At 37.4% G+C, this 19,052-nt stretch overlaps 2 protein-coding genes and 1 non-coding gene across 10 annotated transcripts in view; 2 read left to right on the top strand and 1 right to left on the bottom strand.

Annotated features, from left to right (window-relative positions):
- LOC134533107 (trithorax group protein osa-like) overlaps positions 1-19,052 on the top strand; it is a 132,651-nt gene that overhangs the window by 44,462 nt on the left and 69,137 nt on the right. The window lies entirely within an intron of this gene.
- On the bottom strand, positions 1,934-4,776 carry LOC134533109 (uncharacterized). The gene is made up of 2 exons (XM_063370369.1): positions 4,417-4,776; positions 1,934-2,926 (listed from the first exon to the last, which is right to left on the bottom strand). Exons 1-2 carry the CDS (start codon positions 4,559-4,561, stop codon positions 2,088-2,090), a joined length of 984 nt encoding a protein of 327 aa, XP_063226439.1. The 5' UTR covers positions 4,562-4,776; the 3' UTR covers positions 1,934-2,087.
- Trnas-aga (transfer RNA serine (anticodon AGA)) lies at positions 12,765-12,846 on the top strand. The gene has a single exon. It is a non-coding gene; the product is annotated as a tRNA-Ser (tRNA).

Genomic DNA, 19,052 nt, shown 5'->3' with positions numbered 1-19,052 from the left:
TAGGTTAAGTTTAGTTTAGTTTAGTTTAGTTTAGTTTAGTTTAGTTTAGTTTAGTTTAGTTTAGTTTAGGTTAGGTTAGGTTAGGTTAGCAAAGATTAGCATATGGATTAGGTTAGGTTAGGTTAGGTTAGTTTAGGTTAGGTTAGGTTAGTTTAGGTTAGGTTAGGTTAGGTTAGGTTAGGTTAGGTTAGCATAGATTAGCATATGGATTAGGTTAGGTTAGGTTAGGTAAGTTTAGGTTAGGTTAGGTTAGGCGTGCGAAGGAAGTACCTACGGGCTCCGACCAACAGCGCTTCTCTGCTGTGAAGTATTAGGAGATCAGAACTTGAGAGGAGGTAGTAATAAAAACTTGCCGGTGCCGTTGCGCGTCGTGGAAGTAGAGCGCGCCAAAACACACGGTTGCCTGGCCGTATGTATCCGGCGTTCATAACACGTGTAGAAGTAGGCTTATATTCGTTACCTCCTGGCTGTTTATTACCGCCTAATACTTTTCATAGCGAGACGTCCTGGCGAGCTGGTCTGTCCCTCGTAACGGGACATTTTTTCGTGCGTACATGGCTGATGAACGTAACGGGACATTTTTTCTTGCGTACATGGTTGATGAATGTAACGGGACACTTTTTCGTGCGTGTATGGCTGGCGGAAGTGACGTAATCCAACATGGGTGATGAAGCGAAGCCTTAAGGTAGCTGGATCGGATCCCCGGATCCCCCTCCCCCCTCCCCTGTCCCAGGATGAACTATATACATCTACTCCGCTCAAAATCTTAAAGCTCCCCTATGCACGACGAGAAAACTGCTAGCCAGTTCAACAGAGGCGACACCGCGCTAGAAGCACCAGCGATCGCCGCACTTATCACCCCGCCTCGCCGACACCGCCTTCGCTGCGCGTCTACCCTCGCGGCTTGCCAGGATTCCTCCCGCAGTGCAAACATCCCCGTGCTTATCCGTACCTGTGACGTCACCCAGCCCTGGCTTCCCGGCGGAATGCTCGCAGACACCAACCAGCCTTGTTATGTGCGAACAACGAAAACATGCGTGCGAGTCTTCTAGTTCTCTCCAGAGACGTGTTAGGCCCTCCTCACACGGGGATACTGAAGTTGCCTACAAAACGATCGCTGGTAGCCTGGAGACTAGGCAACTGTGTGACTGGGTGACTCTAGTCGCCCGTTATCTTCACATGACGCTACTAAAATATCAGAGACTGGGAGGAAAAAATGCATCGTGAGTACAGCCCGAGTATCTTGTGGAACCGTGAAGTGCCTATATATTGTATGTAATGTCCAGTGATAACAGCAGTGACGATAGTGATATTGTTATCCAATATTATCAACATTATAGAAAACGAAGTAGGAAAAGATTGTGGGTTCATCCATATATAGAAAGGAACATTAATTGTAGATTATTTGTCGCGGCCAAAGAATTGCAAGAGACAGACTCAAAATTCATCGCTTTCTACAGAATGACGAAGGAGACTTACCAAATGTTAACGGAAATTGTTACACCTGCGATGTATTATAGGGATACCACTATGAGGGAATGCGTGAGCCCCGGTGAACGATTGCTGATAACTTTGAGGTAAGTAAGTTAAGAAATACAAATTATTACGAATTTTTGTTAAGGCACTTCTAAATGTTTCCCTTCAACACAAATCTATTTCTTTCCAAGTATTTTAACGTATATACTGATGCTTGGCGAATAAAAACAATGTATGCATTTTAACTTGAGGCCGCAATTACTTATTTTATCTGTGGAAAATGGCTGTTGTATGGATCTTAAGAATGTGCACTTTAACGTTAACAGGTTAAATAATCTAAAGTTATTTATACCCAAGTATTCCAGTCAACTGAAAGGTGAAAGTATAAACATATCTTATGCATAAATTCATTCCAATGTTTAATTCAAATATACCTAAGAAATACACATTCAAATAATGTACTGCAAAAGAAAAAATGTATATATATAAACTATTTAAAGAATACCCATTACACAAACATTCAAATCATGACTGTAAACACAAAAATAAACAACATAATAGAGATAAAAACACGTACACCAAAGTTATATGTTTACACACCCAACAAAACATCACATCACATTATGTTCCTGCTCATATTGTAAAGTCTCTTGGATGACTTCAAAATACTGTTGCGTTTCAGTATCTTGTACTTTCTGTGGAATAGTTTGATTTCCAGGCGACGAACAAATTGAAGCATTATCTGTAGCCAACGATGAATGCGTGGAAACACTGTAGGAGTAAGTTGGGGTCTGTTGGTAAGCTGGTACGTGTTGGTGCATGTCTTTTGGATTCGTGATGTCATCAATAAGCTGCAGAACCCTACGTCGGAATGATTTCATTTGTGCATCTGTCAAAGGTTCGATTTCTGGTAAAAGGCTTAGAAGAAACGACTTTTTTACTTGCCTATCATCGTTTGAATTCGATTCAAGTTTCCTTTTCTTTGCATTCATGTATTCCATAAAGGACTTGTCCACTTCCGTCACTGTTTGCTTTTTACGCTTTGATAAATTATCTTTTGGGTTGGAAAAGGGATCATGAGTCATTTGTTGGGAATGATGAGCATGTTCTTGCGAGAAGTCAGTATTTGGCAGCATAGGTGAAGGAAGGGAAAGTTGTGGTGTTGTAGTTAGTATTGCGTTATCTGAGATATATTCCTCCTCTTCAGCCGCAACGTCTTCCGTATTTTGTGTTGGGTCAGATGAACTGTGTTCCAGGTTTTGTTCATTGATGACTTCTGGCAAATTCCCCGATGGTGTACCAAGCGTTTTTATGAATGGTAGGGTAAATTTCATTGCCTCCGATAGATAATATGGTTTCTTATTTTTGGAACTTGAACCACTTGGAGGTGGCTTTATGTGACGGACAAAAACTGAACGGAGATTTTTCCATTTTTCTTTGCATTCGTTAACTGAAAACAAACAACATTGTTCACATAAATATAAATCGTTGCAATGGATGAATTCCTAACTAATTTACAGTAAACAAAAAACAAATACAAAAGTGAAGTAGTATTAAGTATAATCCAGATATATACAACATATGTTTATTATTTGAAGAAAAAATATATAAATGGTACATGGGGAATGTATTATGAAGTAAAATTTAATTTAACTTTGTTGCAGGTATTTGGCAACAGGAGGTACATTTGTATCGCTGTCGATGTACTTTGCTAGAGGAGAAAGCACAGTTATCAACATCATACGAGAAACTACCAAATTAATTTGGGAATCGTTGAAAGAGTCCTACATGCCTGTCCCAGGAGAAGAAAAGTGGAGAATGATAGCACAGCGTTTCTATTCACTGTGGAATTTACCCAATTGCTTGGGTTCATTGGACGGTAAGCATATTCGAATAGAAAAATTACCTGGAACTGGCTCAAGTAACTTTAATTACAAAATGTATCACTCAATAGTGCTGCTGGCTAGCAGTGATGCAGATGGTTTCTTCACTCTTATTGAAACTGGCTATGCAGGTAGAAACAGCGATGGAGGAGTGTTTCGCGCATCAGCTGTCAAACACTGGATTGCAAATGGAGGACTAGACATACCACCGCCTTCACGATTACCAGATGACGACAATGAGATTGACTTTCCTTTTTACTTTGTTGGAGATGAGGCCTTTCCATTGTCACAATATTTGCTGCGTCCTTACCCTCAGAGAACACTTGATGATGTTAAAAGAATATTCAATTACAGATTGAGCAGAGGACGGAAAACAGTGGAGTGCGCTTTCGGAATGATGGCAGAAAAGTTCCAAGTGTTGAACACTGCTATTCGCTGCCGAACTACGGAAAGAGTGGTTGATGTAATAAAATCTGTCTGCATTCTTCACAACTTCATTCGGAAAAGTGAAGGTATTAAATATTTTGCTGGTGAACCATTTGGCAACTCAGAAACGCCCAACATCAATCCACAGCCACTAGAAGACCTAACGTTACATGATCGGTCTACTGCTCATGAAGTGCGGAATTACTTGGCAAACTATTTTCTAACACCCCGGGCTTCTGTTCCATGGCAGTGGAAGTACTGTTACAATAACTAATTAGGTATTAAAGTATTTCATGTGTTTTTGTAGGTTACTGTGAGTATGACAACAACTTTGAACATGTGGTAAGTTTTATCGAAGTTCGTAAAAACCATGCGTAATTCCCTTGGGAACCAAGAAAAGATATCAATAGAAAGTAATTTTTATACGTTACAAACGTTTTAGAATAAGGTATTTCTTCGAAGGACGAATAACCATTGTATAAAAACTATATTTCTTTTACTAATAATGTATTTGTGAGATACTAAATATAAAACATGCTGTTTACATATACATTTTGGTTTTTCACAAGTTAGTTTATTATGATAGATATTTTATATCTAATTATTGTTGTTTAAGATATTGTCAACTTACCTGTGAGTTGCACTTCTTTTGCGACATCATTCCATGCTTTGTCAGTCACATCCTTTTTTGAATACCCTTTCAACTTGTAGTTATAGAGTTCTGGGTGTTTCTCAACTTCGTTTACAAATTTGATATTAAACGCCTGCTCGCCCATTGTTCGCTACAATACAGTATCGCGCCGCGTAGGCTACTGGAGTAGCGTGGAGACCAGCATGCTGAGTCGCCGGGATTTACGTTGCTTACGACTTCCAGTCTCCGCCACTCCAGTATCGCCGTCTGAGTGACGCCATGCCTATCTACATGACGAGTCGCTCGGTCGCCGAGTCTCGCGGTATCTAAGCAACTTCAGTATCCCCGTGTGAGGAGGGCCTAACATCTAATATCGGTAACGAGCAAATTCACGTGTTTTCACGGGGTCGTTACCACAACGCCGAAATACCATGTCAAAATTGACCACAACGCCGACAGCTAAAAAACTGCTGTGTACCACAATGCCGAAATTAAAACTGAATGAATTTGTGTGTGTTTCTTAAATGTACCTTAACGCCGAAATACCACAATCAAACCTAACCTTACCTATCCTAACCTAACCTAGCGTAATATAACCTAACCTAACTTAACCTAGCCTATCCTAGCCTAGCCTAACCTAACCTAGCCTAACCTAACCTAGCCTAACCTAGTCTAACCTAACCTAGTCTAACCTAACCTAGTCTAACCTAACCTAGTCTAACCTAACCTAACCTTTGTGGCAGTCCTGCAATGACATTTTTCGGCGTTAGTGTATTTCGGCGTTGTGGTAATTCGGCTTTGTGGTACACAGCAGTTTTCTAGCTGTCGGCGTTGGGGTCAATTTGGCATTTCGGCGTTGTGGTATTTCGGCGTTGTGGTGCTTCCCCATTTTCACGTCGCAAATACACTTATAATACGAAACTCGGACCCGGAATTTAACGTAGAATTCTTTAAAATAATGCCGAGCTTGATAAATATACTCTAATTGAGTTTTAAACTAAGTTTATTGGCACGAATTACTTTTAGTTTATACTGAACTTTAGTTTCTTTGTGAACTTTGGTTCACGCCATCCGCCACAGATGGCAGCACCGTTCAATGCAACTTCCGTTCCATTTACGAAATTACTCCTAACAAATGCCGTATACCGAGAGCTAATATATTACACATTAAAAAATAATAAACTAATTTTCCTTCTACTGTTTTACAGTTTTGCACTTCAGAAGCAAATACGTAAGAAATTTCATCCAGTTTATGCAATGTGCTAAGAATACAGTTCATCAATTTCTACTCCATATGAATTAATGCTACAAGGGTCAAAATGCCAAAATCCGAATGTTCAGAAAATTATCCTATGTGCCGTGCCTTTGTTGCTATTTTACTTAACATCAAAATATAATCATTTTCATATCTAGTGTTATTCAAGAGGGAACTTCTTCAGAATCAATTTTTTTTTGGCGCTTAGTCCCTTTTAAATATCAACATTAGAAATCAGATCCCTAAGCACTATGCCTACAAATTGCAGAAAAATATTAAAGAATGTTAACTGAGTTAGACTTTCAAGAAATCGCTGGGCTTTCAGTGATTCCTAAATCCATGTTATTACAAATTTAACATGTCTCAGGCATTTTGGGGTTCCATTACACGGCCGAGAAATATAATGTTAGTTTGAAGTTACAAGGCAACTATCGGATTGGTTGCATTCATCACCACAGCACGAGGAGAAAACATTTTTCAGAGTACCTCGTTATAACAAAACTTTTTCCTAACATTCATTTACCTGTCGTGGATTTAAATTTTGTAACCACATCAAGGGAAAGCTCAAAAAAACATTTGACACTGCTAGTTAATTAGAAATGCAAGTTTCCTTTATCAAAAAATACCATAAATATATGAGTAAAATATACACCATCGCGGTTTTTTTTGTGTAGTTATAATTTTATGTATGATTTAATTTAGGTGTTTTAGTATGTAGTATTTTGAGTAGTTAAATATTTGTAAAACATTAGTTATACAATTATACGACAAAATGGTGCGTGCAAATTGCTAAACAACTATAGGATGTATTTGTTAGTGTGTGGGAAAACACGAACAAACCTTATAAACTACAACGTAAACCACAATCCTTCCTTACTATACTATCCCTTGAAGTGATGAAGGCGGTTTCACGCGGCTGTAAAAAGGTGAGTATACGTCTCAGGCGCAGCTCATGCGCACTTTGTTTTCATCCGATGAGGAATGCAGATATTTTATACGACGTCTCTGGTTTTCCCATGAGAATTATGACTTGTGAACTTGACCAATTTAAACAAATAAAAGTTATTCTACAGAGTCAAATTACTGATACAAAACAAAGGTTGATGAAAAAAAATTGCGTGCAAATATAATGAATGTTTCAAACCAAAAATAACAGAATCAATAATATTTGGACAGGGTAACTGTTCCTTATTGCGTATCCAGTGGTACTATTAACATAAAATATTGAAATAAAGAATGAAATTGGATGTTTTTTTTTGTTGCAAAGCTGTATAATTACGAAAACATAATTGATCTAGAAAATATGTGTAAAATTTTGAGAAACAGTGTTACCGGGAGCATCTGTTCTGTGTAACATATCCAATGTATTATAACGTTTAAAAAAAATGTAAATAAAGCAAGCAGTTAAATGTGTTTGTGATTTTAAACTGAATTGTTACCAACATAATTTTGATCTTTAAGATATGCATTTTAAAGCTTTGATATAAACTCGATACCTACGCGATACGGAACATTGTCCCCGGAGAGAAATCAATCCGTGTAAAGTATCCAAATGCTTTATAGTGTAAAATATTGAAATAAGATAATAAATTGAGGTGTTTGTGATACAAAATTGTAATACAACCAAAATATTTTTGATTTTGAAAATTATAAAATAAAAAAATTATATAAATTGAATACTAAAAATGGAACAGCGACTTTGTACAGCATACATTTTTTTTAACCCTACCATCGTTGATATCGTCCATCCTGTTGACCTTTCATCAACATATGTCGACCATCAACATCAAGTTCCGCTCGCCGCTCACGCTGTTTCGCTCGTGCCTGAAGGGTCACGGGTTATCTTCCAACATCTTCGCTACAACTGTACTTTTTTTTTTGTAAATTAAACACACATACTCATTAAAAATAACAAGTTTTTGAAAGTTTGTACATTTACATGGAAAAAAAAATCGTGTTCGCAGTAATACTGTGTTCGGATTCGTACCCGGATATGTATGCTTTGTATTGCCACAGTACCTCCAATAGTTAAAGTTATTTGAAACCGTTCCCTGAATAGGTTTTCAGTATTAACTGCGCACATTATTAAGCACAATGAAACAAAATAACTTCCAATTATTGAATTTTCTATTTTTATAATGTTTAAAAACCGATTGAAATATAAATTATGCTCCAATTTTCGTAAGAAATACTCATTGTTACCTCGAAAAAACGGATTTAATACATGCAAAAATAACCATAGATATGAGTTGTAAAATGTTATTACAATGTGTTTATTTTGGTATTACAATCTATTCCTTGGCAAATGGTTTCCAAAGGAATCTTTTGTCAAAGTACGGGATTTTTTTTTCTGTGTAGGGATAGAACATGTGAGCGCTGATTGCCAAGTGGTTCGGAGCCCAGTATGACGTCGTCTTCAAGAGTCCGCCTGGCGTGCAGAGTTCTGGGTGTCACTGCTCCATTTGCAACCACTTTTAAATTAGCATTTAAGGGGCCCGCCTTGTGTTAGTGAGACGGAATGATAATAGCGACGCTCGCTGGTGCTTCTATAGCGCGGTGTCTCTACACTGGCGCGCAGTCTTCTCGTCGAGCGTAGGACTACTATGAGATTTTGAGCGGCAACCATAACATTATATGACGGAGAAATGAAGATAAAGATGTAATGCAAAGTGCCTTGAGTAATTTCAGATATAAAACCGATGTTTCATGCCTCAATGAGATTCTGAAGAAACGCGTTTTAGCCATATTCACTCTTCACAGTTTTAAAAATGAGATACGGAAACATAACTATACATCCGCCCTCAGTTTTTTAATAATGATTTTGTAAACAGGCAACACCCGGATATCTTGAGAAGTTTCCAAATCTTGGTTTTTTTTTTTTTTCTGAAGCGCTGTACGCCGTATTTGTGCTCTGGTAGGCGGTGCCCGTAACAAGTATTTCTTGGCTACAAAAAAAGGCTAAAAAAGGCTGATTTCAAGGCAGTTTTGTTTTGGCATGAAAAATTTTAAGCAGGAAAATTCTATGGAGCAATTGCAAGGTCACCGCTTTAAAGTTCCATAGATACGCGTTACCGACAAAGAGACTGCCCGCCAGTTAGGTGCCTTGTACGTAGAGGCGAAGGGGCATGATATTCACTAGCCAGAGTCACCCTTAAGACCTCGAGCGCCCAGCCAAGCGGTCCCCTCAAGTCCCTGTGCGACGTAAAAACCACCACCGAATCAAAATATAACGTTTCCTTTGTTACACTTCCGGTCGTGCGCAGTCTGCAGCAGTGACGCTATCTCGTGAAATAAAAAAAAAATGAAACAAGAAAAAAATCTCGGCGCGTCAATTGGCTACGTACAGACGTTTCCCTTCGTGACGTATGGCTGGCGGCTTCCAGGGAACTTTCGTGACGTCAAGTGGCTATTTTTAGCAACCACTGCGAATGCATTACAACGTCATTGATAACGAACAGGCGTGTCACACGGGCAGTGTGTCACGCACTAATATTAAATCTCAGTTTGTTCGAACCTCAATGACACTCGCTCTAAGGAGGATTTTTTTTTTATCGTCTTCAATTCTTGGCAAGATGAGAAAAAGGTGAAGGTAGAATTTTGTGTCAACGTTTGTGTGGAGGGGCTTAAGGCAGCGTGTGTATTTGAAATACTGGATGATATTTTACAAACGGAATAATGCCCAGTGACCTCTGAGGTCTCATATTTGTGTAGGCCCTGTGCTTGTGAAAATTTCGTAATTAATTTAATTTTGTAAATTTACAAAGATTTGTTTTGAAACTAGTTGATTATTTTCTTGTTGTACAGGAATAACTATGTAAATATGTATGAAAATGTAAGAAAATATGTATAGGTAATCACAAAAATGAAGACTGTCTGTCTGTTGGACAATAAAAAACGTTAACAAAAATATTCTGATGCTATCACGACAGCTATAGGATGATGCGACTTAATGCCTTATAATATTATGGTCAGAGATTAGGAAACCATTCATGCTTTTCCTATAAGTGCTTACTATCGCTTTCCCATTGTTGATGTTGTTTTGGTTGTTGTTGTGTCGTCAGAGCATGGTGCAAAGATGCTGGTAATTTACCAAGAACATACTTTTCACCAAGGTTGTCTGCAATCCACTGTAACTTCTTACTCTTGTGGTTTGAAGAATTATTTTTTATTTTTACTTGACCTAGTTAATTTATGATTAGTATGGACGAAGTGTAGCCAAGCCTATTAAACAAATTAATTTAACCATGATAAGCTGTAACACGTTATTGTAATGCATTCAGAAATCAGTTGTGTCTGAAAAAAAATATATAGGCTATATAAATAACAAAAGAAGAACGTCAAGCTTTTTTCAGTGGAAGCACAATTCCGATTCGCCATAATGTCGTGGACACCTACCTGTGTGCGCGACAGTTGCCTGAATTTATTTTTGTAAATGGAACAGAAATTATCATGTAAAATTACAGATATCTGCAAATTTGTACATTTAAATTTAAAAAAAAAAAATGTAGTGCTACAAAATTAATAGTGTTCGCAGTAATTCGTGTTCGGATACTTACCCGGGCATTTATGCTTTGTGTTTTCCCAGTACCTCCAATAGTTAAAATTATTTGTAAACCGTTCCCTGAATAGCTTTTCAGTATTAACTATTCACTTTAACAAGCACAATAAAACAAAATAAAGTCCAATTATTTATTATTCTATTAGTATTTCCGTGGTTTAAAAAAAAAAAGCCAGAATGAAACATCAACTAAAATACTCAGTATTACCTCGAAAAAAAAAGTTGTTAATGTATAGCAAAAATGACCATAGCCATGTTTTGTACAAAGTTACAATATATTTCTTGTAGTATTACTTACAAACAATATGTTTTGTTAAGAGTACATATTTTGTGTGTGTGTGTGTGTGTGTGTGTGTGTGTGGCCTCATTTGCACTCGAGCAACTCTAATTGTAGCCGGGCCCCTACTATGCTGAAAGTGTTCCTCGCGTGACCTCATTCCTCCTGCAAAACCCTCTTCCCCCCTGTTCCCTCCTCATCCACCATCTAGAGCCTTCCGGGATACCTGCGCCACGCAACAAGAGAAGTGTTTCGGCCTTCTCCGCGTGTCCGTTCGAAAAAAAAACGCGGAAGTCTGTCAACCCTCGACAGTTAACTGTTCGTCGGGAATGTTATAAAAATAGCGCCCTTCCCACCCCTCTTCCCCCTCCCCTTTTCGACGCCTGTCGCCGGCACCTTTTTCCTAGAGGTCCTTGCAGTATCTCTGAAGCCTTTCACAGCGCGCTCACTTGAAATGCCTTTAAATAAAAATTAAAAAAAAAAAAAAACATGGCGTCACCGGCAACATTCTATCCACACGACGTCCTTCCATAGACTGTCAAGAAGCGAGCCACGGGGTCTTCAACAGTTGCTTCGCTGTTTGTTTCACTAGCACGTGGGATTATTTATAACAGTTGAGAACTAAATTTAGACAGTTTTCTCAGCAAGAGAATTACGCGCAGTTCTAAGACGTACTAGGTTGTCTTAAAAACTAACAAAAGTTCATTCCACTCAGATACGTGTTAAATTTTTTTTCCCCACGTAAAAAAAATGTTTGTTTTTAGTTCAACACATTTAATTCGACAGTATGTTAGGTAATCCTTAGAGAGGAAGGGAGAGAGAGAGAAAGACCTGAAAAAACAAACAATTTTGTTGTCAACGCAAACACTTTTTGTAAATAATGACTCATATTTATAGGTTACATAAAATTAATGCTGTATTGTCATTGATGACATAAAAATTTTACCATCAGTAATAAATACCTAGTATTTTTTTTAAATAAAAAATAAACACAATGCATATTAGTTTATTGACTTGGATTTGCCCGCGGCGAGGGCTGAGGTTTCACCGACGCTTTGTTGAAATTGCAGTCAGCCATCATAAGGGCAGCATCTGCATCCTACTGATGATGGCGACTGCAATGTTGAATGAAACGTCGGTGAAACCTTCAAACTCGACGCTGCTAAATAAATTTCACAAGTCTGTAAACTCCAGACAATGGCCGCGAGAGTCTGTGATCTTTATTATATATTATTTTACACCACAAAATATATTTATAGGGTCAGTATTGACAATAGTTTTGCGATAGTCATTAAACTTTTTTTTAGTGCTCTCACAATTTTATACGACTTCTCTCAGGTTCTATTCCTAACTCATAGTTATCAAATAGAGATGGGAAGCGTACGTACGTTTCACTGATCCGCGATCATTTCCGTAACGTAATCTGACGTTCGCAGCTATCGCTCGTGCATGTTCGCGGTGGGAATAAAAAAAACACACATTTTAACTAGAATACATACATTTTCGCAGTTTTAGAGTATTTGAAATGCCGCTGATCCAACTAAACTTTCGTTTTACTTTAGATCAACGAAAGGAATTTATTTGCGTGCCAACTTTCAACACACAGATAAAATGATATTCCCCCTTCCCTTTTTGCTGCTGAGAATTATTTCCTATTTTGAAAAATCAAGTAAATTTCTGTTTTAAATGTACCGAATGTTATATTTATCTGTAAAAAAATTAATGTTTTATAATAATAAAAATCTGAAAATAAATAACGAATTTGGGCGAGAATTTAAATACTTCAACAAAAATATTGCGTTTTATTTATCTTATACGCCTATCCTAACCAAACTTTGCTTTTCCAACAGAAAATAAATAAATATAGAGAAAATATACGAACGCGGATTGTTCTACCGTTTGACTCTGGGTCAGTGAATAATAGATTTCCTTAAAGATAAAAAAAAATGTTCATCGGACTGTTGGTATAGCTGTAAAGCGTATAACACAGCTAACAATTCATTATAAAAATATATATTTTTTTTTGCCTAAAAGCTTTGTACGTACTTATTGACAATCTAAACTTTATAAGATTTTATTATTTTTTTAATTATGTTGCTCTGGTGCATTTTTGTGTTCACATAAACCGTTCGTAATATGACATTACTCTGCATCTTGCACGTGTCATTTGTGTTCATCGTCGTAAGTTTACGTTCGCGTTGTAGAACGTGAGCGGCACTTGGCTGGATAACCAGTTCTGCGTCACGTACAGTACATAAGCAGTCGTGGCCGAGCGGTTAAGGCGTCTGACTAGAAATCAGATTCCCTCAGGGAGCGTAGGTTCGAATCCTACCGACTGCGGTATAATTTTTAATATTCTAAATGGTTTTGTGAGAAAGTCATTTCAGCTTACTGCTCAGATTACGTTTTAGCGATTATTTGAAACATTTGGTTACTTAGAAGTGCATAATACTCCTTGCCGATAATGTATGTATAAATTCTACAAATACCTTTTTGACCTCGCTAATGTGATGTCATCGCTAATGTTGTATGTTCGATATATAGTGTTTATAACATAAAGATAAAATTTAAAACACTATCTCAAAATAACTAACTGTACACGTTTTTGTATATGATGATTAGTAGGTTTTTTTTTGTAAATAAATATCAAAAATGTATTCAACCATTTGGAAAAACTACAACAGTGGAAGAAAATAAAACTCTTTACCTTTTTTTTTATTATGACTCATTGACAATTTTATCCACTCCAACAACAACAAAATTCAGGTTTTGCTTTAAAAATGGTGTTACAAGTTTACTGCAGAGGAATTTAATTGTCTGTCAAATTTTCAGTACACAGATTAGATGAATAATAATTGGTTTCCCTTTCGCTCCTAAGAGTTATTTTCTAATTCGAAAATGCTTGTGGAAATTCCGTTGTCAATGTACTGAATACTATGTTTATCTGTTCAAATAAAGCTGATCCGTGCCTCAGAAGCTACGCAACAATAACATTTAACTACCATGTAAGTTTTTATAACGATGTGGTTGGAAAAGTTTTCCAGTAAATATTATATATACCTATATTTAAATGTTTCTGGGAAACATCTTAATTACTCAGTATTAATACTCTGTAGAGTGTTTGGAGACACAAAATAATAATTATTCTATAATTTTTAATTAAGCACCTGGTTTATATGATGTTATTTCAATGATCTTATAACGTGACTGTCAGACATCATTTGATGTAACTATACATATTGTTCAATAAACAAAATTTTATGAGCAAAAAGCAGACTTTTATACTATTATCAAAATTTATAACTGAAGCGATTGAAGATTAAAGATTTTTTTTGGGCAAGCCAAATTTACGTACAAAAATATTATTTATTTAGTGGTAGTATTGCAAGTAATATATAATTTGGTTGAAAAAAATTATAGACAAATGTTTCCAAACTAAGGTTTTCATGCCTAGATTTCGCCCTACAGGGATTCAAAATTCAAACATCAATCACGTCAACTACAATATTTGTTTTTACATTTTTACTGGATTTCTTTACGGATCGACATTATATTCACAATATATTTATTTACTCGTCCCATATGACTGCAATGGTCAAAGAAACATTTCTGTGTTAAGGGAAAAGGAATCCTCACTTGACACCTCATAAAGAACATATAACTGTTTCAACAAAACGGCGTTTGTCTGATGGGAAAGCCACTATCCAGTCCGACCTTTTTGTGTATCTTGCGACGTTTGAAATATATTTTTCTTTTTTACCACTTGTGGGCCGAATCCACTTGTTTTCAAATCCAAATATTGAATTTGATTCTTCAAAGAGTACCTCGTATCCGAATATAAATGTCAAAAGTCGGGAATAACAAATTCAACCTTTGGAAAAAAAAAGTAAACATATCATTAATTTTTATATTTTCAATATTTAAAAAAAGTATAGTTAGTATAAAGAATACAAACAATGCATGTTTGTCACAAAGGTTCATGAAGTGCCAAACTAACATTATGATATCACTGTAGCTGGTGGCAAAACAAACATTTCTTTGAAAGTGTCTCTAGAGTAAAATAATGTAGTCCTTGACGACTAAACTGGTGCTAGTATTTTAATTTCTGAATATTTCATTTCCTCAAATATATATATATATATATATATATATATATACATATATATGTATATATATGTGTGTGTATATATGTATATATATATATATACACATATATATGTATATATATATGTGTGTGTATATATGTATATATATATATCTATATATCCTTGAATTTTTTTCTTCCCGGATATCAATGCTATCGAAAACTAAATATTTGATGGTATTTGAGGATCTGAGGATTTGCTTGGCACATTCGTAGTTTATTTTAACTCATCTATGCCTGTGGCGAATACTTAAGCTGGTTTGATTGTTCCTGCATTGTCCTGGGGAGGAAAAAAAGCGTTCGGTGCTGAAGAAAGCTTCCTGGCGTATCTCTTAAGCTCCGACGGGAAAATGCTCGCCAGGATGTGTGTGTGTGTGTGTTGACCTCACAAATACGCGGCATTCTCGGACGTCGTACACATTCCCCAGCAGCTGTTAATACCGAGTGGAGAGCAGTAAAAAACCATGAGCGAGCGATAAAAAGCGGGTCCGCTATTACCTGTCGCGTGGGGGAGGGGTTTTTTCACCACTCCTGGGACAACGGGGGAGGAGGGATAAAGCTCTTTGGTTCGAGGAGAGAAAGGGGGGAGGTGACTAGTCACGCGTTCAAAAAGGTGAAAGTTTAACAAGCTGTTGTACCTTTGATCCTGCTCACCCGCGTCCAGCGTCGTCCTTTCTTCCGCCTTCGTCCGTTGCGTGGACGATGTCCGGCTGCGACAGTGTGGCGAGGGGGGGGGGGGGGGGGCGGAGACGCGTCACGGTGAAAGTCGCCGCCGGGTCGATCACCTCCACCCGGTGCTGGCCGTGACTAATCCCGGTTGCAAATACCGCCACGGTAGCGATCCACGGTGTAAAGATCTGCAGGGGAAAAAAAAACCTTGAGTTTTGTTGGGGACGCACCACAACGCCGAAATACCACAACGCCGAACGTACAATAACGCCGAATGCCAAATTGACTACAACGCCGACAGCTAGAAAACTGCTGTGTACCACAACGCTGAATTACCACAACGCCGAAATACACTAACCCCGAGAAAATGTCATTGCAGGACTGCCACAAAGGTTAGGTTAGGTAAGGTTAGCACACAAATTCATTCAGTTGTTTTACATTTTGCTCCTGTGCCCTCCCCGCAGCAACATTTTTCGGCGTTACTGTATTTCGCCGTTGTGGTACACAGCAGTTTTCTAGCTGTCGGCGTTGCGGTCAATTTGGCATTCGGCGTTATTGTACGTTCGGCGTTGTGGTAACGACCCAGTTTTGTTCTAGCTTTGAATATATATACTGTATAGAAGTCGCCAGCCCAGGTTAACATTTCTAATACGGTTTTGAGGTAGTTGGTTAATTCACCGCCGCAATCGCCACCATCTCTAGGGCATCGACTTGTGGTGGTCCCTAGCGGACAAGTCCCGAACTCTTCAAACACCCCTTCCCCCTCCTGTTGAACGACGTTGAGCTGCAGTGAATGATGGATGAGGGGAGCGGGGAATGACAGCGGGCGACAGCGCTGCGCTCTAACGTGTAAATAACAACTAAGACGATACAGGGCGTTACGGCAGCGCACTGCAGCGGTGAAGTTCCCAAGCTGCTCATCATAAGCTTCTGAAAAACGTAGAGTAAATCCTATCCACTCGCGACTTCTATACAGTATATATATTCAAAGGTTCTAGTCTCAGGATAGACGTCACACACACACACGTGTAAGTAAATAATTCGGTGTCAATTGCCACCGTTTTATCTTCTGATTTTATGAGCAATTGCCGCTGGATGTCTTGTCTTTCTTCACGCGCGGAAATTGGCATTGAAGTGGTCCGCGTTTCGAGGTCCTTGGGTCACTTGTTAGGAGTCTCTCTAATGCTCCGCGTTGTTTAGTTGGACAGCAATCACCAGTAGTAATAGTTATTAATGGTTATATAGAGGTATTTGAGAAGCCCTCAATAGAAAGGAATTTTATGTTTATTATTTTACTTCTTACCTCTATGACTTTGTCTTAGCCCTGTTATGAATTATATTTACAAGTATTGTTTCTCTATGGTCAGGTCAATTTTGTTTTACTCCGTAATTTTTTTATGTTTTATCTTGTTTTATCTAAGTACTAATTTTATGAAATGTCTTTGCAAACATTTGTTAAACGGCGACGAATAGGAAATGAGCTTGCACATTTTAATATTGTTTTTGGGTCATGACTGAGTAAAGAGGATATGTGATTGGACACTTGACTGCGCATGTATTTTATTTAAACAATTTAGTAATTGCCAGTGAGATTTCGGAGTGTGTTCAATACAGTAAACTTTAACTGTTTAAAAAAAATTGGAACTTTAGTTTCTATTCTACTATCATGGGAGAATGATTAGAGAGAGAGAGCTCCGTGATTTAGTCATAAATGAATATAAGAATATCACGTAAAACATTGGAACGACGACTGAATAGCTATAATATACGTGAAAATGATGATTTTGTAAGAAATGCCCGGAACTACGCAATGAAGAAGAGATAGTTACCGATGTTCGGAGCTCTACTAAAGAATCGACGACGACGATAGGTTTTTGACTAATAGCCTAAATAGAACTAGATCAACGACTAATTAAGAAGAAAAAGGAAACGACTATCAATCTTCGAGATGGAAGGAGTTCGACGGCTGTAGACGGCATCGTAGACGGTGTACCGGAGGACATCAGCCTTCTAGACGACTCCAGGTGACCGACGCCAGTCCTGCGGGAGTACCAGCAGCACGAGAGGAGGTGCATCGAGACGGAGACCCAACCAGCGACATCGGAGGAGAGACTGAGATCTAACCAGCAACATCGGAGGAGAGACAGGGGTTCGGAGAGGTTTTCCACAGCCTCTTGGTCTTGTAACGACGCGACGAGGTTTGTCTGCCCCATCCCGAATTAACAAGAACAGCGAGAAGTTACCTGTCCTATTCTAATGGCAAGATATCTTAAACCATAATGTTTACGATCAAGACCTAATTTGAAACTCGCAAAACCAACTTAATACGACTTAACTACTTAAAGACTTGTAGCTTGTACATACTGGACCTGGTGAACTTACATTGATCAGTAATATGTACGAGATCGAAGTTAAAGTCTGTTAAAGTCATTAATTGTCTTGAATGTTTAAAGAACAGCCCCAGGTCCAGAAGTCTTGAGATATATTGATCTACCGAAAGAAACTGAGCTAGTAGCAACAAAAAAAGACTAATTTGCCAGGTAAAATGTGTTCAATAAGATTTAAAATATTGACTGATAACCAAACCACTATTCAGTGATTCAATTACGTAAAACGTAATTAATTCTGAAAGACATTTAAGTATAACTGATATTGAAATTTTGTTTAGTGAAAAACCTATTTAAATATGAAGAATTGTCCCAAAGGTGTTTGGATGTTGCTCGCTAATCATTGACTCTGTCACTTTTCATGTTACATTTGAATATGTTGCAAAAGAGTATTGTCACCCATACAACCATACTTTTGACCCTAGTAAAAAGCTAAATTTTCATTATATCTTTTATTTTTCCGATTGATAACCATACTTGCATATCATGTGTATGTTAAACCAGAGAGAAAGAATTATTTAGCTTTGGCTGTCTTGAAAAAAATAATTAATTTTTATTACACTGAGATCAGCAGTCATTGAGAAGTTAATGCTTTTAAACTCACTACAAGTTAAGTAATATTGTTTTAGTCATTATATTTGTTGATTTTAAGGTCAGAATATTTACACCAAAGAGAAGGAGACATACTGCTAAGAAAATATACGACATTTTATTTTCTGATATTCACACAGAGTCAAACTACACCAGTACATACAACCTGAGAATAATTTATTTTCACTACCAACGTAACAAGACATATTTTATTTAATATTCTGTAGAGGTTAGTAGTTATGCTACATACACAATCGCAACACTAGTACTTTATAGAGTTTTATAGGCGCCCAACTATAACACATTTTACATCAGAGATTTTGGCATTTTAGAAAATATACTCCATAGAGTAATTCTGGTCACCCAACTGTGGCGCACCCTTTTAGAAATTTTGGTCACTCATCCTTGGTGCTGTCTGAAAAATAAAAAGAAAAAAAAAGGGAAAATTCTGAGAACACTTCAGTTATTTTGGATTTAAACTTACATCATGTTATGCATTTTTTGTGTGCTTTTTAAGTATCAAACTTTATATTAAAAGAGTACCACTAAGAATGATGTATACAGAAAAACTGGATGTTTTAGAATTTATTGCGACTCTTATTTACTATATACGCTTCAATGTACAATAATGCCTTTTGGGATAACAATTTCTTGATCAACAATTTTCTTTTCAGGCCTGTAATGAAATATATAAGTGACTCTAAATTAAATATGTCACGTTAAAGTCATTCACACATATTTCTTATACGATAGTT

The sequence above is a fragment of the Bacillus rossius genome, chromosome 6, assembly GCF_032445375.1.
Source record: "Bacillus rossius redtenbacheri isolate Brsri chromosome 6, Brsri_v3, whole genome shotgun sequence".
Taxonomy (NCBI): Eukaryota; Metazoa; Arthropoda; class Insecta; order Phasmatodea; family Bacillidae; genus Bacillus; species Bacillus rossius.
Note: the sequence above shows the minus strand (reverse complement) of the source record. Positions and strands in the feature narration are given on the sequence as shown.

What these genes read in the sequence shown, in the direction of transcription:
- LOC134533109 (XM_063370369.1), bottom strand. Translation starts at nt 4,561, where the DNA reads ATGGGCGAGCAGGCGTTTAATATCAAATTTGTAAACGAAGTTGAGAAA. An exon ending in AAAAGAAGTGCAACTCACAG is followed by an intron (nt 2,927 to 4,416) that starts GTAAGTTGACAA and finishes GTTTGTTTTCAG; the next exon opens with TTAACGAATGCAAAGAAAAA.